Source organism: Petaurus breviceps, unplaced genomic scaffold (genome assembly GCF_028583685.1).
Source record: "Petaurus breviceps papuanus isolate PSGF00001 unplaced genomic scaffold, PetGlider_PUasm1.0 227, whole genome shotgun sequence".
Lineage (NCBI taxonomy): Eukaryota > Metazoa > Chordata > Mammalia > Diprotodontia > Petauridae > Petaurus > Petaurus breviceps.
In genome coordinates, this window is record NW_027185896.1 from 10,614,561 (window position 1) to 10,635,234 (window position 20,674).

Below are 20,674 nucleotides of genomic sequence, written 5' to 3' on the forward strand. Positions count from 1 at the left end.
CTTCCTCTACCCAAAAACTTCCAAGCCCTAAAACCACTTCAAGACCCTAAGAGGGCTGTTTCTCCTACTACACAGGCAGACAGAAAAGGACTTCAGGTGGTAAAGTCTAAAATGCATTAAAGTCATCAAGCAATTCCAACATTAAAGGTAGGTGAATTAACTGCTTTCCTATTACACTCCATATGATTCATCATTTAATTCTGAGGGGGGAAATCCATATGAATCTTAGGCTTAAAGCTAGAAGGGGCATTAAAAGGCATTTAATTCAACCTTCCCATTTTTCAGAGGAGGAAAGAAACTGAGGAGCAGAGAAGATAATGCCCAGTCATACAAGCAGGAAGTGGCATATCTGGGATTCATACTCTGATCCTGACTCCAAACCTAGCACTTATTCCATGGTTTGGAAATCATCTAGCCTAACTTCATTTAACAGATGAAGACTTTGAGGACCAGTTATAAAACAGACCATATTAATGGCCCCTTATATGAGATAAAGGTTCTCTCCACCCCTACCACTCTATGGGGGCAATGCTTGATTTGCAGTCAAATCTAGTATTCCAGTCCTAACTCTGTGGCTCCAAAAAGTCACTCTACCTTTCTGGATCTGTGTCCTCATCTATAAAGTGAAGGTACTGGCCTGGTAATTTTCTCTATTGTGCTTCCTAAATGCTATTTACCCAAAGTCCAGCCAATCACAGTCAAGGTTACAATGAGAGACAGAGACAGACAAAAGAGAGACAGACAGACAGAGACAGAGAGTGTAAGTATTATAAATACTAGGGAATGAGAAGATCCTTCCTTAATTGAAGCTAGGCTGCAATGGAGTTATTTAATTTACACATGTGCACAGATAAGAACTAGTAGTCTGTCAAAATACCCCTTCTGACTATACAGTCCTCTATGGCATCAACTCTCTCTTTCTTATAAAGTTTTCACTTTGTTATCACAAGATATTCCACATTAAAAGACTAGTACTACTTATCATTAATTGTTATTATATTACACTCCTCCTTATATTCAGAAACCAGTTCCCTGGTCTAAAATATTTTTGTATGGTTAATTCTTCTTGAAAATAAGAAGCTTTATGCACACAAGCTTTACCATTACATCATGTAGATGATTGGCAAAATAATGGCTACAGAGTTTCCAAAACAATGTTATTAGATCGGAAAAACTCCTAGACACAATATACACTGCCTGGGGTCAAGTTAAAAGATGACAGAAAATAACACATAGCTTTTTCTGAAAAGAAAGAGGGGGGGGAGAATAAGAGCAAGAGGGAAGGAAAAAGGAAAGGACTGTCACCTCTATTTGCATTTTGACTTGTTCCTTCACAGGACAACTACTACTAACAGACTATAAGTAAGGAAGTCAAGTATCTTATCCAGAAATCACAAAGGAGATTAATAGAAGAACCAGAATTAAAGTTCTTTGCGAGTTTTCTGTCTAGCACTTCTCCAAATTCTAGCAAGAGTTAAAGAATTCAATTCTGCTGACTAGCTTTTGGAATTCAATGTTTGTTGGACCTTGTAACCTTCCAATCTTTAGAGAATTCCATAACATTCATTGAAAAATCATGGGAGAATACTATCACTACCTAAACACTAGCATTAAAGTTCAACCAAATTCTAGTCCTACCAACAGTAATACAAGGAAAATTTCTCAGTGCTTTGCACACTGATGGTATTTCAAAAATATTTTTATTGAGAGTTGCTGGTGAAAGATAATCAATAAATAAAACATTTATTAAGCAGCTAATGTGTTCCAGGCACCAAACACATTGCTGCCAAAGGATGACTCCAACAGTTCATAGTTCTGGCTTTACTGATTCACAGTATCTACTATGTAGTATATGTACTACATGTATTCCATAAGTTATTTGATTTCTTAAAGATACAAGGCCTAAACCCAGAATATCTAGAGTTACAAAATGTAGTTATTACTGTCTATCTCTTTTGGTTATGCTTTCCCAAGTGTATGGTGTTTTTTAGCCCATCCTTACTAATATATATAATCATGTAAATTAGAACTGCTCACTCCTGGCCTAGGAGTTAATGATAGAATGAAGCCATCATGATTAGCAAAATGAAGCATTTTTAATAGAAAATATGCATCACCTATAAAATCTGTCACAACTATACACCAGGAAACTTGGAAACAGAATTTTCTAACTTCCTAAAAAAATTTCCAAATGAAGGGTGGTTTTGAACTTAGTAGTTAAAAACATGAAAATGCAACACATTCTTGTTATGCACTTGAAAGAAGAACGAACTGATGTCAGGTAATATAAGACTTCTGAAAGATGAAAACGACACAAAGGAGGGGCCATGCAAAAACAGGCACACCAGTGCATTGTTGATAGAGCTGGCAACTGGTCCAGTCATTCTGGAAAGCATGCCCAAAAGGTTACCCAAACTATGCTTACCATCTGATTCAACTACACAAGTCATTATAGGAATTATACCTCCAAAATACCAAAGAAAAAGGAAAAGGATATATGTGCAAAAAAAAAAAAAGATACATATGTACATTTATATGGCAGCTCTTTTCATAGTAGTCAAAAACATTAAAGACGCGGACTCTTCTATTGGGGAATGGTTAGACGAACTGTGGTATATGCATGTAATGGGATATTACTGTTACCATAAGAAATAATGAAATGGACAATTTCAGAGGAAACTGAAAAGACTTATAAACTGATGTTGAGCAAGTTTAGCAGAACAGTGACATTACAGGGGCAAATATTTGTGAATGATTTTAAAATTCTGATCAATATAATGATAAACTATGATATATAATGATCAGAACTTTTTAGCCCTCTGATCAATATGATGAACTATGAGTATAAGTGAGAAATTATGAGATAAAATGCAGAAAGAAAGAAATAAACTCTTTTGACATGACTAATATGGAAATTTGCTTTCCTGGACTAGGTAGATATAAAGAGATTTGTTCCTTAGGTTCTGGATAGGAGGACAGATTAATGTAGGAAAATAAACACCTTGTTACTTGTAAAATAAAGATGATAAAAAATGTTAAAAAGAAAAAATTAGAATTTTTGCTGTATCACAAAGCATTATACCAAGATATCAAAAATAATTAAGAATGTTCATTGTATTGATCTCACTAAAACATATTAATTTTATTCAGTCAAAGGGGTTATTTTTTACCACTAAGTTTTTTATCCTTTTATTTTTATATTCTGTTTTATAGTATGCATGATACAGTAACATGTATATCATTTATAAATAAACATACACAGGTTGGGGGTACATGCTTAAAAATGTTTACTTATGGGTACATGATCAACAAAGTTTGGCAGCCACTGCTCTAGATGTCAAAATCATCTCTAGATTCAGCCTTTCTCATTTCAATCCAACCTCATCCCCTTTTCCCAACTCTGGAATACCTTGTCTGATCAATTACCAACACTCTCCCCGCCCCATCCTCACCTCCCCCCCAAAATCTGCCAATTGCTCCTCTTTCTTCTCTAAGGGCTTGCTGTATTTTCTCTTCACTCCTGCCAGAGAGGATTTCAAGGTAAGGATGTGGTTGTATGTGGGTGAATGGGCAGGAGTGATGATGAACCATGACTAGATTAAGAATTTAAAATCAGGTTTTCATTTATTTGAATTTGGGTCATGGCTAGGAGGCTTAGTGACAAAATACAAAGAAAGAGTTCCGAAAATGGGTCAGTATGTCTTTGCAGCTCATTAAAGCCAGCAAACTATAAAATGCAATGTGTAATCAAGAAGTCTTATTTAGCAAATAGTACTAACAGCATATCTCATCTGCTCAAGTAATTCTGAGGCACTTCTGTTTTACCCATAATCAATATTAACTGCATGGCACATGTGACACAATATCATAGAGCAGAGGCCAGCTAGTCCAACTGCTTAATTTTACAGAGGTCAAAAAAATGTGACTGGCCAAGGTTCCAGAACTATTAAGTAACAGTCATCCTCTGACTCCTGATCAGTAAGAGCTCTTTCTCCTATGTTTCTTGGTCTTACTATCTCTAGAATATTGCGGTCGAATGGCCCATTGAAAGGGATCTCTCTCTAAAATCCCTACAGAGAAATTCCTGAGCATTTACCATATAATCTATTTCAAAGTCCTAGCTATATAAAGGTTTCCTTTTTAAATTATTGCCAAAAACACCCACCTCCCAAATCCATCCCCATTCATGTGCAGTTTTTTTTGGATAATAATATAAGTTCCCAAGGTCAAGGACTGTCTTGCTTCCTTAAGTGCCTAGCACATAATAAGCCTTAATAAATGTTTTACCTGTCTATCATCTCTTCTTTACTATTTTGCCTGTCCAAGGCCTTGTCTTGGATGTTTATGTAGGACTTAACACTATTTCTCTGAGTTTCCAAGGCCCTGTGTGAACCTGCTCCATCTCTTATATTCTGTTCAATTATTCCAGACTGTTCATTCACTTTCCTTTCATGATTATCTCTAGCTATAAAAGGGGCAACTTTCCCAATGGCTTGGCCAATTTCCTTTAATTGCCTAGCAATAGACCTGAAACTTCAGAAGAACTTTAATTCTAATTCTTTAATATATGTGACCCAGGGTAGTGTTTAAGTTCTCTACTCTATGGACTTATCCACAAAAGGAAAATAGGGCATCTGAGACTTGGAATAAACCCTTTAGTCCCAAAGATAAGGTCCCAGCAGTTCAATATAGAAGTCTTTTCCTGCAAACTGTGTTTGTGGGATGTGGGACCAAGAATTATCCAAAGAATCTTTCAGCAAAGCGATCTCTAGGATCTACTCTAGCCCAACCTGCCTTTGTTTTATAAAAAAGTTTTAACTATTTTTTTATTTTGCTATCATTTTCCAATAACATCTTTCCCATCCAAAGAACCCTCCTTTTTAATAAAATAGTACAAGCTAAGCAAAACCAAATCAATACATAGACCAGGTCTAACAGCATTTGCTTCATTAAATGCCTATAGTTCACCACATCTGTACTGAGTAGAGAGGTATATTTCAGCATCAGTCTTCTAGAGTCAAGTTTATAACAAAATATATTTCCCAAGTTCTGACCTATTACCAAATTTGTATCAAGAGTCACAAATGTTCTCATGATTCTTCCCACTGGTCCTAATTCTTCTTTACAACATGACTAATGTGAAAATGCTTTAATATGAATGCATATGTAGAATCTCTATCAGACTGCATGCCATCTTAGGGAGGAGGGAGAGGGAAAAAATTTTAAACTCAAAAGCTCATGGGAATGAATGTTGAAAACTAAAAATAAACAAATTTTTAAAAAAAAAAGATAAAAAGAGTCACATATGAAAAACAACCTTGGCTTAACTGGTCTGAGATGTATAAATCCCCAGAAAACAATGAGGAAAGGGAGGGGGATAATATGACAGAGCTGCTTAGGTGCATAAATATGAAAAAGATTGTATTTATTGATGAACTATATCCCTCTATATATATGAACAAGAAATAGGACCAAGATAACTGCAATTACTTACGGAGAGAGAAGCTTAATTATCGAGCAGTTTAGATTTCTGCATATAATTGGAACATTTATCAATAAAAACAGAACTGTTATGACTATACATGTATAACATATATATATATTGAATTACTTGCCTTCTCAATGAAGTGGGGTGATTAGGGAGGAAAGGAGAGAATTTAGAACTCAAAAGTTTTAAAAACAAATATTAAAAATTATTTTTATATGTAACTGGAGAAAAATAAAATACCAAATAAAAGCTTAAAAAAAAAACAACCAAAACTGCTAGAATGGGTCAGAGTCATGATCCATACAATCAAGTATTCTCACAGTTACACTACTAAGAATTTTATCTAATTTTAACTTAATTCTCACCTTCAAGTTACATTCATAAAGTGTAATATCCATTAAGCATCAAATTATAGTCTACTTTTTTTGTGCCAAAATCAGAAGACAATTGCATATACAGGACAATCAACATAAAACTATTTTTCACAAGCCAAACTTTATGTTTTGGAAGAGTTGAGCCCAAGCAAATGCCATTCTGACAAACCACCACCCACAAGGAGATGCCTTCCATTTCAAACCCTTGTTTCCAGATGTGCTTATGTTTACAAGGGATCTATTCAGAATCCAAAGGGATACCCACTCAAGGCAGGAGGAAACCACAGTTCATTTCACTTAGAGGGAAGGCACTATAAAACTCCCTGAGCAGCAAAAGAAATGCCTCTTTCATTTGCTCCTCCTGCAAGACTGAAAAGGATCCTCATTGTTCTCACTAGAACAATCTGTGCGCCTGTGAAAGTGGCCAAGATCCCAGCCCGAAGGCTGCTCTCAGCCCCACCAAGGGCGCTTATTGCATGGGCAAGCAAAGCCCTGACAAACAGCTTTTATGAAGGGAAATGCCTCCTGTTTCCAGACAGAACACTCTGACAAAGAAGAGAGAAATGAAAAGCATATACACTCAAGCTTTAACCAAGACAAGATACCTAAAGTTCTGGTGCTAAAAGAATGCTAAAGTTTTCTTCAGGAATAGGAAACCAAAAATCCAATTATTTTGCAGGCTTAAAACAAAGGCCAATTTGCCGAGTCTTCCAAAAGCCAGAAAATTAGTTCATCAAAATCTTCAGGCCTTCAATATTCTCAGCAACCTTTTCCAGGTGAGATGGTCTTCACACAATTCTCCAGAAGCAAACATTTATTTTCCTCTGTAAGTCATTCCTATGGAAGTTTGTCTACCATGATTTAAGCAAAGCTCTCTTTTCAGAAAGACAAATATGAAGGGCTCAAAGTGTCAGTGGTGTAATGGAAAGAAATTCTGGTTTCTTTCCACACCATCGGTGTAACCCTTAACAGGTAAAGTCCACCTCTCTGGAACTGTTTCCACCTTCTACAAAGTTAAACCAGATAAGCTCTAAGACCTACAAGTCTTTGTCTACCTATTTGTCAACAGGCCTTAGAGGAATTGAAGTATCCTCCCCCTCTTTTCTAACCTCCTGAGATTATAATCTAGAAGAAGGAACACAAAATAAACATATGAAATGGCATGGGGAAAAAATCATTGATTATAAGTACAAAGCAGCATACTATTAACTGCAAAATTATATTATAGTAGGAACATATAAGAACATGATTTGATTCAGTATCTAGGTATTAATTAAATTAAAATCTTAAAACTATATGGGCTCCCTTTTGGTTTCAAGTCCTGGTTCTGCCACTAACTTGGAAAGTTTTGTGACTTTGTAAAATTTAAAGTTAAGACATTTATTTTGTGTACAGCAGGGATAAAGCCTGTCCTGCTTTTCTCACAGGTTAAGGAAAAAATGAGATGGTTGTACACATACAGCCTATATCAAATTGCTTACCATTCTGGAGGGGAAGATAAAGACCAAGGAAAAAAGTTTGGAACTCAAAATTATATTAAAACTGAATGTTAAAAATTGTCTTTATGGGGCAGCCATGTAGCATAGTGAATAAGAGCACCAACCCTAGAGTCGGGATGACCTGGGATCAAATCCGGGCTCAGACACTTAGCACCCACCCAGAAACACCTGGCTGTGTAACCTTGAGCAAATTACTTAACCCCAATTGCTTAAAAAAAAAATTGTCTTTACAAGTAATTGAAAAAATAAAATACTATTAAAATGAGAAATACACGTGAAAGTACTTTAAAGAATTAAAAGAACTAATTAAACAAAATTTTATAAACCTCCAATATCTGCTCAACAATTCTGTTACAGATTACTCCCACAGCAGAGTGCACAGCAGCAGTACCTCACAATGACCTTGTGAGATCAGCGTTATTATCAGCTTCATTTATAGATGAGCATTGGTTCTGGTCCAGGATGTGGAAGAGACTTCAGGACATCACCCTCTTATTTACAAATGAAGACAATAAAGACCAGAAAAGTCATAAAAGTAATAAGTATCAGAAAAGGATTTAAACATCGTTCCTCAGACTCTGGAACCTGTGCTCTTTCCACTTACCACACTACAAACTGAGAGAATAAATTATTAGTTGATGGTCAAAAGAGCTAAGCTAGTGTCCAAAGCCATATCTGAACAAAGGTCTGCCTGATTCAAAGTAAAGCACTCAGCCACTGGGCCATCTCTCTTCTGGGTGGTCTTTCATGATCCACCCAGTCAAAAGTGCACTCTTCCTCAAATATTCCTAGAGCATTTGGTCTAAAGTGATGTTACATAATCTCAACTGGGCCCTCACTGCATCAAAGCATTCCTTTTACACCTTTCTAAATGACTCGCTAGCCCTTTTAAAAGCCTCACAAGGGCTTTTCCAAACCATTTCATCTCTCCTCAAACTGCATAGCTCCATCTTTTCCTCACTCTCGAAGCTGAGAACTTTGCCTCATATTTTACTAAAAAAAAAAACATGCGGTCATTAATCATATGCTTCCTTTTCTCCCCTCTTCCTTAGCTCACATCTCCCAGATACCTTTTGCCACTATCTCTGCCTTCACTCCCATAATGAGGTAGGGTCTTCTCCTTTCCAAAGCAAACTACTTTACATGCATAAGTGACCCCATCCCATCCCATCCCATCTTCTGAGAGACTGTTTTCATTCTCTATCATCCTCACTTATCTTCACTTTCTCTTTGTTTATTGGCTGCTTTCCTACTGTCTACAAACATGACTAAGTCTCTCTCTACCTTCAAAAAACCTTCCACTAGATTTAGCTACACCCAAAGAGGCCATTTATGATAGATGCCTCCACTTCTCACTCTCTTAAATCTCTTCTACAATCTAATTCCTAACCTCATCATTCAACTGAAACTGATCTCTCCAGTTACTAATGCTCTCTTCACTGCCAAATCTAACGGTCCTGTCTCACTTCTCTTTTTTGAGCTCTCTGCATGAAGCCACTGACACTATCACCTTCTTCTTCTCAAGTCTCTTGTCTTGAGGTTTTGCTGACACTACTTTCTCCTAGCTCTCCTCCTACCTCTCTAAGTCATGCCCTGACTGTAGGTGTTTCACAGGGCTCTGTTGTAGACCCTCTCTCCTCCCTCTATACTATTTCATTTCATGATCTCATCAGCTCCCCAGATCCTATTATCATCTCTATGCTGATGATTCTCAAATCTGCTCATCTAGCCCTGAAACCTCTCTGCTGACCTCCAGAGTCGCATTTCCAAACTCCTATTAAACATCTCAAAAGAAATGCCCTGTATACATCTTAAAAACTCAACATGTCTAAACTAAACTCACCTTTCCTTTCTTTCCAATTGTTCAATGACTATCAACGGTGTCACCATCCTCCCAAGTCACCCAGATTGACAATGCAGGTGTCACCCTCAACTCTTCACTCGCATCACCCATATTCCATTTGTTTCCAAGTCCTGTCAATTCTACCTTCAGAAGGTCTCTAATATATACCCCCTTATCTTCTCTGACACTGTCACCACCATGTTGCTGGCCCTCATCATGTCATGTCTGGATTTTCACAACAGTTTTTTAACTGGTCTCCCTGCCTCAAGTCTCTCCCCACTCCAGTCCATTCTCCACTCAGATGCAAAAATGATCTTCCTAAAGCACAGGTAGGATCATGTCACCCTTCTATTAAATGAACTCTAGTGGCTCCCTATCACTTTCAGGATCAAATATAAAATCATCTAGCATTCAAAAGCTATTCATAAGGATTTCCCAACTTTCTAATCTTTTTATACCACCACCACCCAGGTAATGTGACACTCACCTCATGGCCAAGTCACACAAGATACTTCATCTCCAGACTTGATGCATTTTCATCAGCTGTCCCCCTACATGGAATGCTCTCATGTCCATCACCTCCTGGCTTCCTTCAAATCCTAGTTAAAATCCCACCTTCTATAGGAAGATTTTACTAATCCCTCTTATTCTAGTGCTTTCCTTCTGTTGACTACAATTTATCTAGCATATATAGCATGTTTTACCATAGTTGTATGCAGGTTGTCTCTCCGTTAGACTGTAAGTCATTGTGAGCAGGGACTACCCTTTGACTTTCTTTGTCTCTCCAGTGCTAAGCACAGTACTTGGCACATAGTGGGCAGTTAATAAATATTTACTGACTGACTATTCTAGGACCTTTTCGCTGGTGTCCCTTCCATGCAGCACCACACAAATCTGATATCCTAGAAGACATTGCATCTACCTTCTTCAATACTGGCTACTCCACTGATCATCCTGAGTCCCTCTCCCAACAAATAAGAACATACAGAGTAGACATATTATTTGCTCATTACTGTCACTTTTAGATTCTCCCTCTACCAGAGTCACCTGAAGTTCTCACCAGTGTCGATAACATTTGACCCAGATCTTGGCTGTAGTCATTGTCCAGGTCCTTTCTTCTCCTTTCAAGCAGTTCAGTACTGGCTCATGTCTATTTCCCCACGATATGCCATCCTGATACTTAAGAAGCTCTAACACTGGGGCGGCCAGGTAGCACAGCGAGTAAGAGCACCAGCTCCAGTGCTGGGATGACCTGGAGATCAAATCCCGGGCTCAGACACTTAGCACCCACCCAGAAACACCTGGCCGTGTAACCTTGAGCAAGTTACTTAACCCCAATTGCTTAGGGGTGGCCAGGTGGCTCAGCGAGTAAGAGCACCAGCTCCAGTGTCAGGATGACCTGGATCAAATCCGGGCTCAAATACTCAGCACCACACCCAGAAATAACTGGCTGTGTAACCTTGAGCAAGTTACTTAACCCCGATTGCTTTAAAAAAAACAAAAAGCTCCAACACTTACACTAATATCCCCTCAAACACACTGCACTCTCATTCTATGACCTGTACCTTCATTCTACCTCAGTCACACAAAGTAGCATGGTCAAACACTTCGATCTTACTCTATGATCCAGAACTTTCACATACTACAACTTCCTAAACTTTCATCTCTCCCATCTGCCTTAGTTTTCTTAAACCTCTTCTTTTCATCCCCTAATGTTTAAATACTTCTTGGGATCAAGGACTATTTTCATCTTTATATTCCCAGAGCCTGCATAGTGCCCTGCACATAAGAAGTACTCAATCAGTGTTTGCTGAACCTAAAAAAAAAACTGAATACACTAGGAAAAGAATGCTAGTGGTCAGCAAAAGCCCCAGTCCCACTGATACCTTTGATGGTATTATTCAGGATTTTTCACAAATGACAATGCGTAACATTATAGAATCACAGAATTGGAAGAAACTTTATAATGCACATCTAGTCTAATTAGATAAGGAAAATGAAGTCCAAAAAGTGCCTTGACCCAGATCACTCGAATTAATGGAAGAGCTAGGATGAGAATATAGATCTCCTAACTTTGATTCCAGTGTTCTTTCTATTAAACCAGCCTCTTGGTAGCAATGTAACACAGACAGACAGACCAACAGAATTAAAACTCTAAAGCACTTTTTTCATAAAGTCACATTCTTATCTTACTCTACCTAATGGCTCCAATTTCCTCTCACTGCTAACTGAAATGAGCAAGAATAGGTTTCTGTATTTTATGTAAAGAGATTTATATTTTCTTGTATCTCCAACCAATGGTTCTTTCTTAAATATCTTTATTTCCACTAGGGAAGTCAGAAAGCTTCCCCAGGTACAATACCCCTGAACTCAAGAGCAAAACCTAATAAATACAGACAAATAACCACTCTAGGATTCACAGGATCTGAGGAAACTATGGTTTGAACTAGGTATAGAAACAAAACTAAAAGCAGCATATTAAATAAACTATAAAGGCTTTTTGTTGTTTGTACTGAAAGGTGTCTATTACTATTATCTCGGGCAGGAAAGAATACTGGATTTGGGAGCCAGAGGAACCTAGCTCTGCTACTTGTGTGGTCTTAGGAAAATCCCTTAGCCTATCTGGACCTCAGATGCCTGGTATATAAAATAAAGGGGTCAGACTGGAAGATCTTTTAAACTGCCTTCTAGATCTACATCTAAAATCTTGTTTTTATATTATATTCAAGCAATTTATAATCTAACCAGAAATGGCTTGTGTATCAAACATCCACTATAAAAAAAAATGAAAGAAAAAAAGAGAAAAGTCTAAGAGTCAACATTTCAATCTTGAGGGGAAAAACCCTTGAGGATTTTTCTGTATTCTCAGGAAAAGCTACCAATCTGAGACAAATGATGGTTTTTTTTTTTTAATCAAATGCTTTATTAACTTTTAGTTTACATCATTCATTTCCACAAGATTTTGAGTTACAAATTTTCTCCCTGTTTTTCCCCTACCCACCACCCCAAAATAGCGATCCCACTGGCTATCCCCCTCCTCCAATCTGCTCTCTCCCATATCTTCTCCCATACTCCAACTTTCCAGTAGGGCACGGTGGATCTCTATGCCCCAGTGCCTGCATATCTTATTTCCCATTTACATGTGAAATAATACTGATGATAGTAATACATATATATGTGTGTGTGAATATATTTATTTTAAACATTTGATTTTAAAACTTTGAATTCCAGATTCATTCCCTTCCTCCCTTGTCACCCACCCTGACTGGGAAGATAAGCAATTCAATATAGGTTGTACATGTGGTAGCTATGCAAAATTTCCCTCCCTCCTATCCCACCTCCCAATTGTTCTATTCTCTACTTTGATCCTGTCCCTTTTGAAAAGTGGGTGCTTCTAACTTCCCTCTCCCCCAGCCTGCCCTCTCTTCTATCTTCCCCCTTCTCATCCCCTTCCCCCCTACTCTCCTTCAGGGTGAGATACTGTATTTAGTGTGTATGTCATTCCCTCCCCAAGCCAAATTCAATAAGAATAAGGTTTACCCATTCCTTTTTGACCTCCTGTTCTTCCCCTCCATTGTAACCATTTTCCCTTACCTCTTCTATATGAGATAGTTTACCCCAATCTGTCTCTCCCCATCTCCTCTCATTATATTCCTCTCTCACCTCTTAATTTCATCTTTTAAGTATCATCCCTTCCTATTAAATTGGTCCTGTGCCCTCTATCTATGTATACCTGTACACACATATATATATATATATATATATATATATACACACACACATTCACATATGTATTCATATGCCCATATACCCTCCTATATAGACATATATATATATGTGTGTGACACATTTCTAATCCCTTCAATTATTCTCATACTGAGAAAAGTTTCATAAGTTGCAATTATCTTTTTTCCATGTAGGAATGTAAATAGTTCAACTTTGACAAGTTCCTTATGATTTCTTTTCCCTGTTTACCTTCTCATGCTTTTCTTGCTTCTTGTATCTCAATGTCAAATTATCTATTCAATTCTGCTTTTTTCATCAAGAATGCTTGAAAGTCCTCTATTCCACTGAATGACCATATTTTTCCCTGAAACATGATACTCAGTTTTGCTGGGTAGGTGATTCTTGGTTTTAATCCCAGTTCCTTTGCCCTCTGGAATATCATATTCCAAGCCCTTCAATCCCTCAATGCAGAAGCTGCCAGATCCTGGGTTATCCTGATTGTGTATCTACCATATTCAAATTGTTTCTTCCTGGCTGCTTGTAATATTTTCTCCTTGATCTGGGAATTCTGGAACCTGGCTATAATATTGCTACGAGTTTTCTTTTTGGGATCTTTTTCAGGAGGGGATTTTTGGATTCTTTCAACCTCTATTTTGCCCTCTGGTTCTAAAACATCAGAGCAATGACAAATAGTAGTTTTAAAGGAAACTCTATTCCAGAATTTTTAGAAATCACTTTAGGGGAGTAATGGCTACTTTAGGTACTCTGAACATTTTATCCATCACGCAACAAAATCTCACAATCCCAAAATCAGTTTTTTCAGAAAGAAAAATTCATCAGGAAAAAAAATCTTGATGATCCCATCCTTACCTCCTCTACTCCTTTCTAAGCTTTTAAATCTCTAATCACTAACCCAATATACCTAGTCTTAGCATAGAAAAATTTTCGGTCTTCCAAAGTAACACCTAAATAAAGAAAAGGTACACCTTTAGTCAAAGGATAATAAGATGCCTTTTCTACAGAACGTGTTATGAAAACTTTAGGAGTCCAGTTTCATAGAAAAGGAAGGAATGTATTTAAACTACAGTAAGAGAAATACTGGGATTCAACACAAGTAAAAGGTTTTTTTGACAGTGAGGGTCATTAGGCTTTTTGGGCGATTTTTCTGCTAACATAAGCTGTAAAATATGCATCTAGATTAGCCAGCTTAGAATCCCTCTAACAGATAACTATTTGACTACCTCAGGTCCTTTCTAGTTCCATAGTTCTTTTGTTCAGGACATTCAAGATTAGAATCTAAACATTCACAGGCAACTTTTGTGACTAATTTCTTACTCCTAAGAGCTCTCCCAACACCGGAAAGGACAGAAAGCTGTTCAAGTACCAGTTTATAGTCATTTCCCCACCTTTTCCCACTCTACCCCCCATATCCCCCAAGCCCAGCCAAAATCTGTAAGTTCCCTTATTTCACAACTACAAATCCCAAACAAAGGACAGTAGTACAAATCCATTCTTCTTCCCCCCCCCACCAAAAAAAAGACCTCAAGCATTATAAAAACTGCTCCTGAAATACCAAGGAAGTCCAAACTCAGAGCTGAAATGACAAATACTATAATGAAGTATTATGTTTAGTATATTTAAAGCACATCCTGAAAATCTGGCTAGGAAGAGGTAGTAACTTGATGAGGCACGTATAATTCTAGATGTACATATAAACCACCCTTCAGATAAAGAGTAGATACACAGAAGAAATTCTAAGGTCCTGAAAAATCCTACACAGGGAGAACTAATGTTTCCATGGTAAGTCCTTCTCTCTAAATTTTGGTTCAGTTATGCTTTGACTTGTCAGCCTACTTTTCTGATTAACTTTGAAAGTAACCCTTCTGGTTTGTCTTTTAAAGAGGGACTTTTAGCTGCTGATTTAAGCTTAAATGTTAAATCTAAATTTTGTTCTCATGTTAAACCATCATTTTATCAGGATATGCCAGTTTATTTACAGCCATTCTGAGCAAGACTCTGCTGCTTCAGGGGGGATCCTGATAAGTCACTTCCCCTCTTTAGATCAGTTTCATAACTGGTAAAATGAAGGGGGTGAAGATCAGAGATTTCAGACTCAAATACATACGGGAGCCACTAAATTGTGCATAAAGATCCCTGTAGGCCATATACTGACTTAGAAAACACATATTAATATTATCTATGTTTTGCTGCATTTTTATTTATTTTGTTAAATATTTCCCAATTACATTTTAATCTATTTAAGCTGAACTCAGGAGTGTTATAGGCTACAAGTTTGAAACCTGTGGAATAGAAGGTATCTGAGGTCCCTTCCAGCTCTAAATCTATGATAAGCAAATTCATTGGTTCTTTATCATGGAACTGAAAAAGAAGAAAATAAGAGTCAAAGCCTCCTAACTGATCACTTCCCTCAAACCCTGGATTCAAAGCCCAAAACATGCAAAATTCTTTCCATGACACAAGTATCTTCAATAAACAGGTGTAACAAACCAGGTTTTTCAGATTTTGATAAGCTAACAATAAAAAGGAGGCATCAGTGATATTTTTTTTACATATTTCTGCAAATCTCTTTAATCCCTGCATTTACAGAAAACAGCTAAATTCTCATATCTGCTTCTGCATTCAATCTATTGGGATAGGTAATTCTTGATAAAGACTATAAAGAAAATCTGGCCTTAAATAGACATGTAGTTTGGAAAAGGAAGGAATATTTTAATAGGCAAATAACATATTACTATCATTGTGAAAATAATTTTGACCTTGTGGAACTCCTATATGGGTCTTCAGGATAACCATGGGTCCTCAAACCATTCTTTGAAAACCTCTGACTTGGAGGAACTTAGAAGTTTTATAGTAATTAAAAGGGCATTAAAAGCTGCTAGATTAAAGACATAAAAATGAAACTAAAAATGAAAGGAGTATCAGAAAATCTTGCTCATTTTTACTATATAAATTCAATCTCACCTTAATTATCTCTCCATTGGAAGCGATTAAATCTGTTGGAATGGCAAGTCGAAATGAGCGACCTACCACAGCTATGCCATCTGGAATGCCCACAACAGCTGGGATAGTCTCTCGAAGATCAGAAAGCACTGAATGCATTGATGCTTCTAACTGGTTTTCCCAGTCCCTTACTACTTCAGAGGGTTCACTGGGCCAGTGGGACTGAGCTGAAGCAATCATTAGAAGAATAAAAAAGGTCCTCCCCCAAAGAGGGGACAGTAGTACAAATCCAACAGTCATACTCATTACAGTTTCCAATTATATTAAAGCCAAAAATTGTAGGACACTGGCCAACACCGTCAAGTGAATTCTATTATCTCAGCTTTGGCACACCTGTTCCATCCCAGTGGGTCTTCAGAAACTGAAAGAAAAAAAAGAAATTTTGATCAACACAAGAATAGATTTTTTTCTCACAAGCAAGAAGGCTGACATTACCTCATGACTACATAAGCACTCGTTACTCCATTCATTGAGCTTGCATTTACAATCTTACTTTAATTTCCAAATACCCTTGATTTTATCAGTATGAATACTACTCTTAACTAATGCAAATAGTAATCTTGCTATGCCATAAAATATTCTTTGCGTTTCTGTAACCATAAACTATATCCCCTGGTGCTGATAAGCCTCTTTGAATTTAGCTTGATTAGTTAGTTACCTGATGACAATTCCATAGTCTAAATCTTTGCAATTTGATAAGATTTGCCTGAGTTTGGGCTTCCACTGGTAAAGCCTTTGAGAATCCAGATAGTTAACAAAACTCCAATATGAGATATCAAAAGGAGGACTATAGAGAAGAATTTCCAAATTCACAGTGAAGTAGAATAATTTTATTTCCACTTTGAAAACAAAGAGAATGAGTCCTCTAATTGGTTTTCCCAGGTCCTTACTACTTCTGAAGGTTCACTGGGACAACTGGAACTGAGCCAAAGCAATCATTAACAAAAAATTTTTTTAAGAATCCTGTCCCAAGAGGGGACATTAGTGTAAATCCAACAGTCACTGTAGTAAACAGGTAACTAGCCACGAATGAAGAACTCTTCTAGATTAAGATCTTTGTAGCTCAATATTAGGAAAACTTTCAGTATAATTGATCATATCAACAACAAAACTAGCAGAAACCATATGATTATCTCAATAGATGCAGAAAAGACTTCTGACAAAATACAACACCCATTCCTATTAAAAACACTAGAAAGTATAGGAATAAATGGAGTCTTCCTTAGAATAATAAGTAGCAAAATCTTCGTAGCAGAATTAAGAACAAATCCTCTGGAATTGTATTTGGTCCTTGTGTTGATCAGTTTTCCTAGTCTTTTGTTTTTTAATTTAATGATTTTGTCTTTTATTTATTTTTATTTTTTACAATTTTCACATTAGTCATGTTGTAAAGAAGAATTAGAACCAAAGGGAGGAATTGAGAGAAAGAAGAAACAAAACAAAATTAAAAAAAAAAGAGAGAGAGAGAGAAAGCAAATAGTATGTTTCCATCTGCATTCAGACTCCATAGTGCTTTCTCTGGATGTGGATAGTATTTTCCACCATGACTCTTCTGGAGTTGTCTTAGATCCTTTCATTGTTGAGAAGAGCTAAGTCTATCAAAGTTAGCCATTGCACAATGTGGCTGTTACTATGGACAGTTCTCCTGCTTCTGCTCACTTCACTCTGCATCAGTTCATACAAGCCTTCCCAGGTTTCTCTGAAACCATTCCAACCATCATTTCTTACAGCACAATAGTATTCCATCGCATATATTATACCATAACTTCTTTAGCCATTCCCCAATTGATGGGCACCTCCCTACGTTTCTAATTCTCTACCACCACAAAAAAAAAAAAGAGCTATTTTGTACATATGGGTCTTTTTCCTCTTTCTCTGATCTCTTTATGGCAGAGATCTAGCGATAGTGTCACTAGGTATTCACAGCTTGTATTTTGGGCATAGTTCCAAACTGCTTATCAGAATGGCTGGACTAGTTCACAGCTACAACAGTGCATTAATATACCTGCTTTCCTACAGTCCCTTCCTGCATTTGTCATTTTCCTTTTTTTTTTTCTAACTTGGTCAGTCTGATGGGTATGAGATGAAACACCCTAAGGACTATTATTAAAGGTCTACATTGTCTGCCCCAGAAGTAAAATTCAGAGCCTCTGCAGAGTAACTGCTGGTAGCAATTCCATCAAAAGTTTATCCTTGGGACAGAGCAGGATAGTAATCTTACACCACACACAGGGTGCCACAAAGGAAATTGAATAGGATCACTCATCAGTTTTCAAAAGAAGAAATTAAACTATTAATTACCAAATGAAAGATTGCTACAAGTAACTAAGAAAAATGAAAACTTGTACAGCTGTTTCTCCTCGTATCATATGGACAAAGATAACAAAAAAATGAAAAATTACAAAAGTTGGAGGTATAAGGATATAAGAAGACAACACACTAATGGATGCAGTGTTGAAGAAATTAGGATTGGACCAATCATTCTGAAAAATAATTTGGAATTATACAGGAAAATTCAAACTGTAGCAGAGTAATTTGTAATAACACTGTGCACAGTAGTTAAAAAAAAACTAGAAATATAGTCCCACTAGAAAACAGCTACACTGCGATACACATACACACACACAAATAAAAAGAATATTATTTCACATACAATATAACAAATATGAAGAACTCAAAGAATCTTGGAAAAATTTAAGTGGTGTGATGTAGAGAAAAATAAGGAAAAGCAAGAAGACAATTTACACAATGACCACAGTAACGTAAATGACAACAATATCAACAATGACCACAGTAATGTAAAAAACATTTACAAACATCGTAAATCTGTACTGATGAATTTTGAAAGATAAAGTTGGGTACAGTATTCCTGGATTCAGGATATGAAGAAAGGAGATTTCAAAGGATTCAGAAGAAAAAATAAGCAATAACTCTCTGATTAAAATTCTACAGAAGTCAGCCTAGGACAACTAGGAAATTGAAGAATGAATTTCTAATGGCACAAGTGGAAACAATTCTGATGAGGAAAAAAGAACACTGAAGATGTCCAAGGAAGTCGACAATCAAATGAGATTTTAAAAGGATATGACAGAAGATGGAAGTAAGAACAAGTAACAGGATTTTTTTAATGGCAAATAATGTCAAAGCTGCTAAATCTCAGAATAAGCAGAGGTTGCCAAGGAAAACTAAAGAAAAAAGAAATGAGTTTTTAAGTTATATCTGGGCAAGGAAGCTGATCAAATAAGGGCTGGAACTGCTGTTTTCAATGGATAAGGCAATGACAATTGACAAGTGAGAAAAGCAGGGCTGCTCATTTATTATTTGGCTTGTTTTCCATGCCAAGAAAAAATGAACTTTGCATTGGAAATACAAAATGGCTAACAGTTGATTCAAAAGATAAGTAAAGAGAGCTATACTTGATGATTACCTGGCCCAGATGAACATCCTCAGAAAACAAAAAAACTAGCAGGTGTGATTCTTAAATTATTCTGATAAGTCAAAGATCATGGAGAATGGGATGTGTATCTCACAGGACTTGGAGAAGGGCAAGTATCTTTTTTTTTTTTAAAGGACAGAATCTGCAACTATAGGCCAGTGAGCTTGACTTTGATTACTGGGAAGTTGTTAGAATGTATCATTAAAAAGATGGTTAGTAACCATGCAGAAAAGGAAAACAGTGATTACAAAGAGTCAGGGTGACTTCATTAAGAAGGAGTTGTTAGACAAGCCTTATTTCCTTTTTTGGACAGGATAAGGGGAATGATGTAAATACAGCTTACTTAGATTTTAGCAAAAACTGATAAAACTATCATATGCTGTTTTGTTTTTTAGTTTTTGCTTTTTGGAGGGCAATTGGGGTTAAGTGACTTGCCCAAGGTCACACAGCTAGTTTTTGTGTTGAGTGTCTGAGGCCAAATTTGAACTCAGGTCCTCCTGACTTCAGGGCCAGTGCTCTATTCACTGTGTCACCTAGCCGCCCCTATCTTATACTGTTCTTGTGGAAAAGACAAAGAGGTAAGAAATATACAATGGTATATAACTGGATAGATTCAGATCAGTCTGAATGGGCAGAATGGAAGAACAGCCAATGACAGCTCAGTATCAGCTTGGCAGGAACTTTTTTGGAGTCACATCCACTGGCTGTATGCTTAAGCCTGTACTAATTATTTTATGAGTAACTTGGAAAAAGGAGTTTATGGCCTACTGATCAAATCTACAGATGCCACAAAGTTGACAAGAGAAGATAACATACTGGATGACAACAAGGATCTAAAGAAGTCTTGAAAGGCTATATAACATTAAGCTGAATCTATTAAGATGAACTTCAGTGAGGATAAATGTTAACTCTTACATATGGGCTCAAAAAATCAACTTTACAAACATAAAAAGTAAAAAATGCAGGAGGCATGATTAGATACCAATGTGACTGCAAGAGATCTGGTCTACTACAAGCTTGATGAACAATCAATGTAATGTGGCAGTCAAAGAAGATGAGATATTAGACTGAACCAAGAGCATTATTTCCAAGGAAGATGATAATATCACTGCACTCTGCCTTGATCAGATCACATTGTTGAGATGGGGTACTGTTTAACGTTAAATTCTAGGCACTAGTTTTTCAGGAAGGACACTGAAAAGCTGGCATGTCCAGGGGAGGGTAATCAGGATGGTGAAAAACCTTGGATCCATGTCATGTGAATGTTGACTTATAGAAGTGAAGGGG

The 20,674-nt window shown here is 36.9% G+C and overlaps 1 protein-coding gene across 6 annotated transcripts in view; it reads right to left on the minus strand.

Annotated features, from left to right (window-relative positions):
* The window catches only part of DAG1 (dystroglycan 1), an 87,525-nt gene that overhangs the window by 14,750 nt on the left and 52,101 nt on the right, over positions 1 to 20,674 (minus strand). For all 6 annotated transcript variants that reach the window (XM_069095717.1, XM_069095713.1, XM_069095714.1 and 3 more), the window contains one exon: positions 15,913 to 16,312. In XM_069095717.1, the coding sequence (XP_068951818.1) occupies positions 15,913 to 16,197 (285 nt within the window). In that variant the 5' untranslated portion in view covers positions 16,198 to 16,312. The remainder of the gene's footprint in view (positions 1 to 15,912; positions 16,313 to 20,674) is intronic.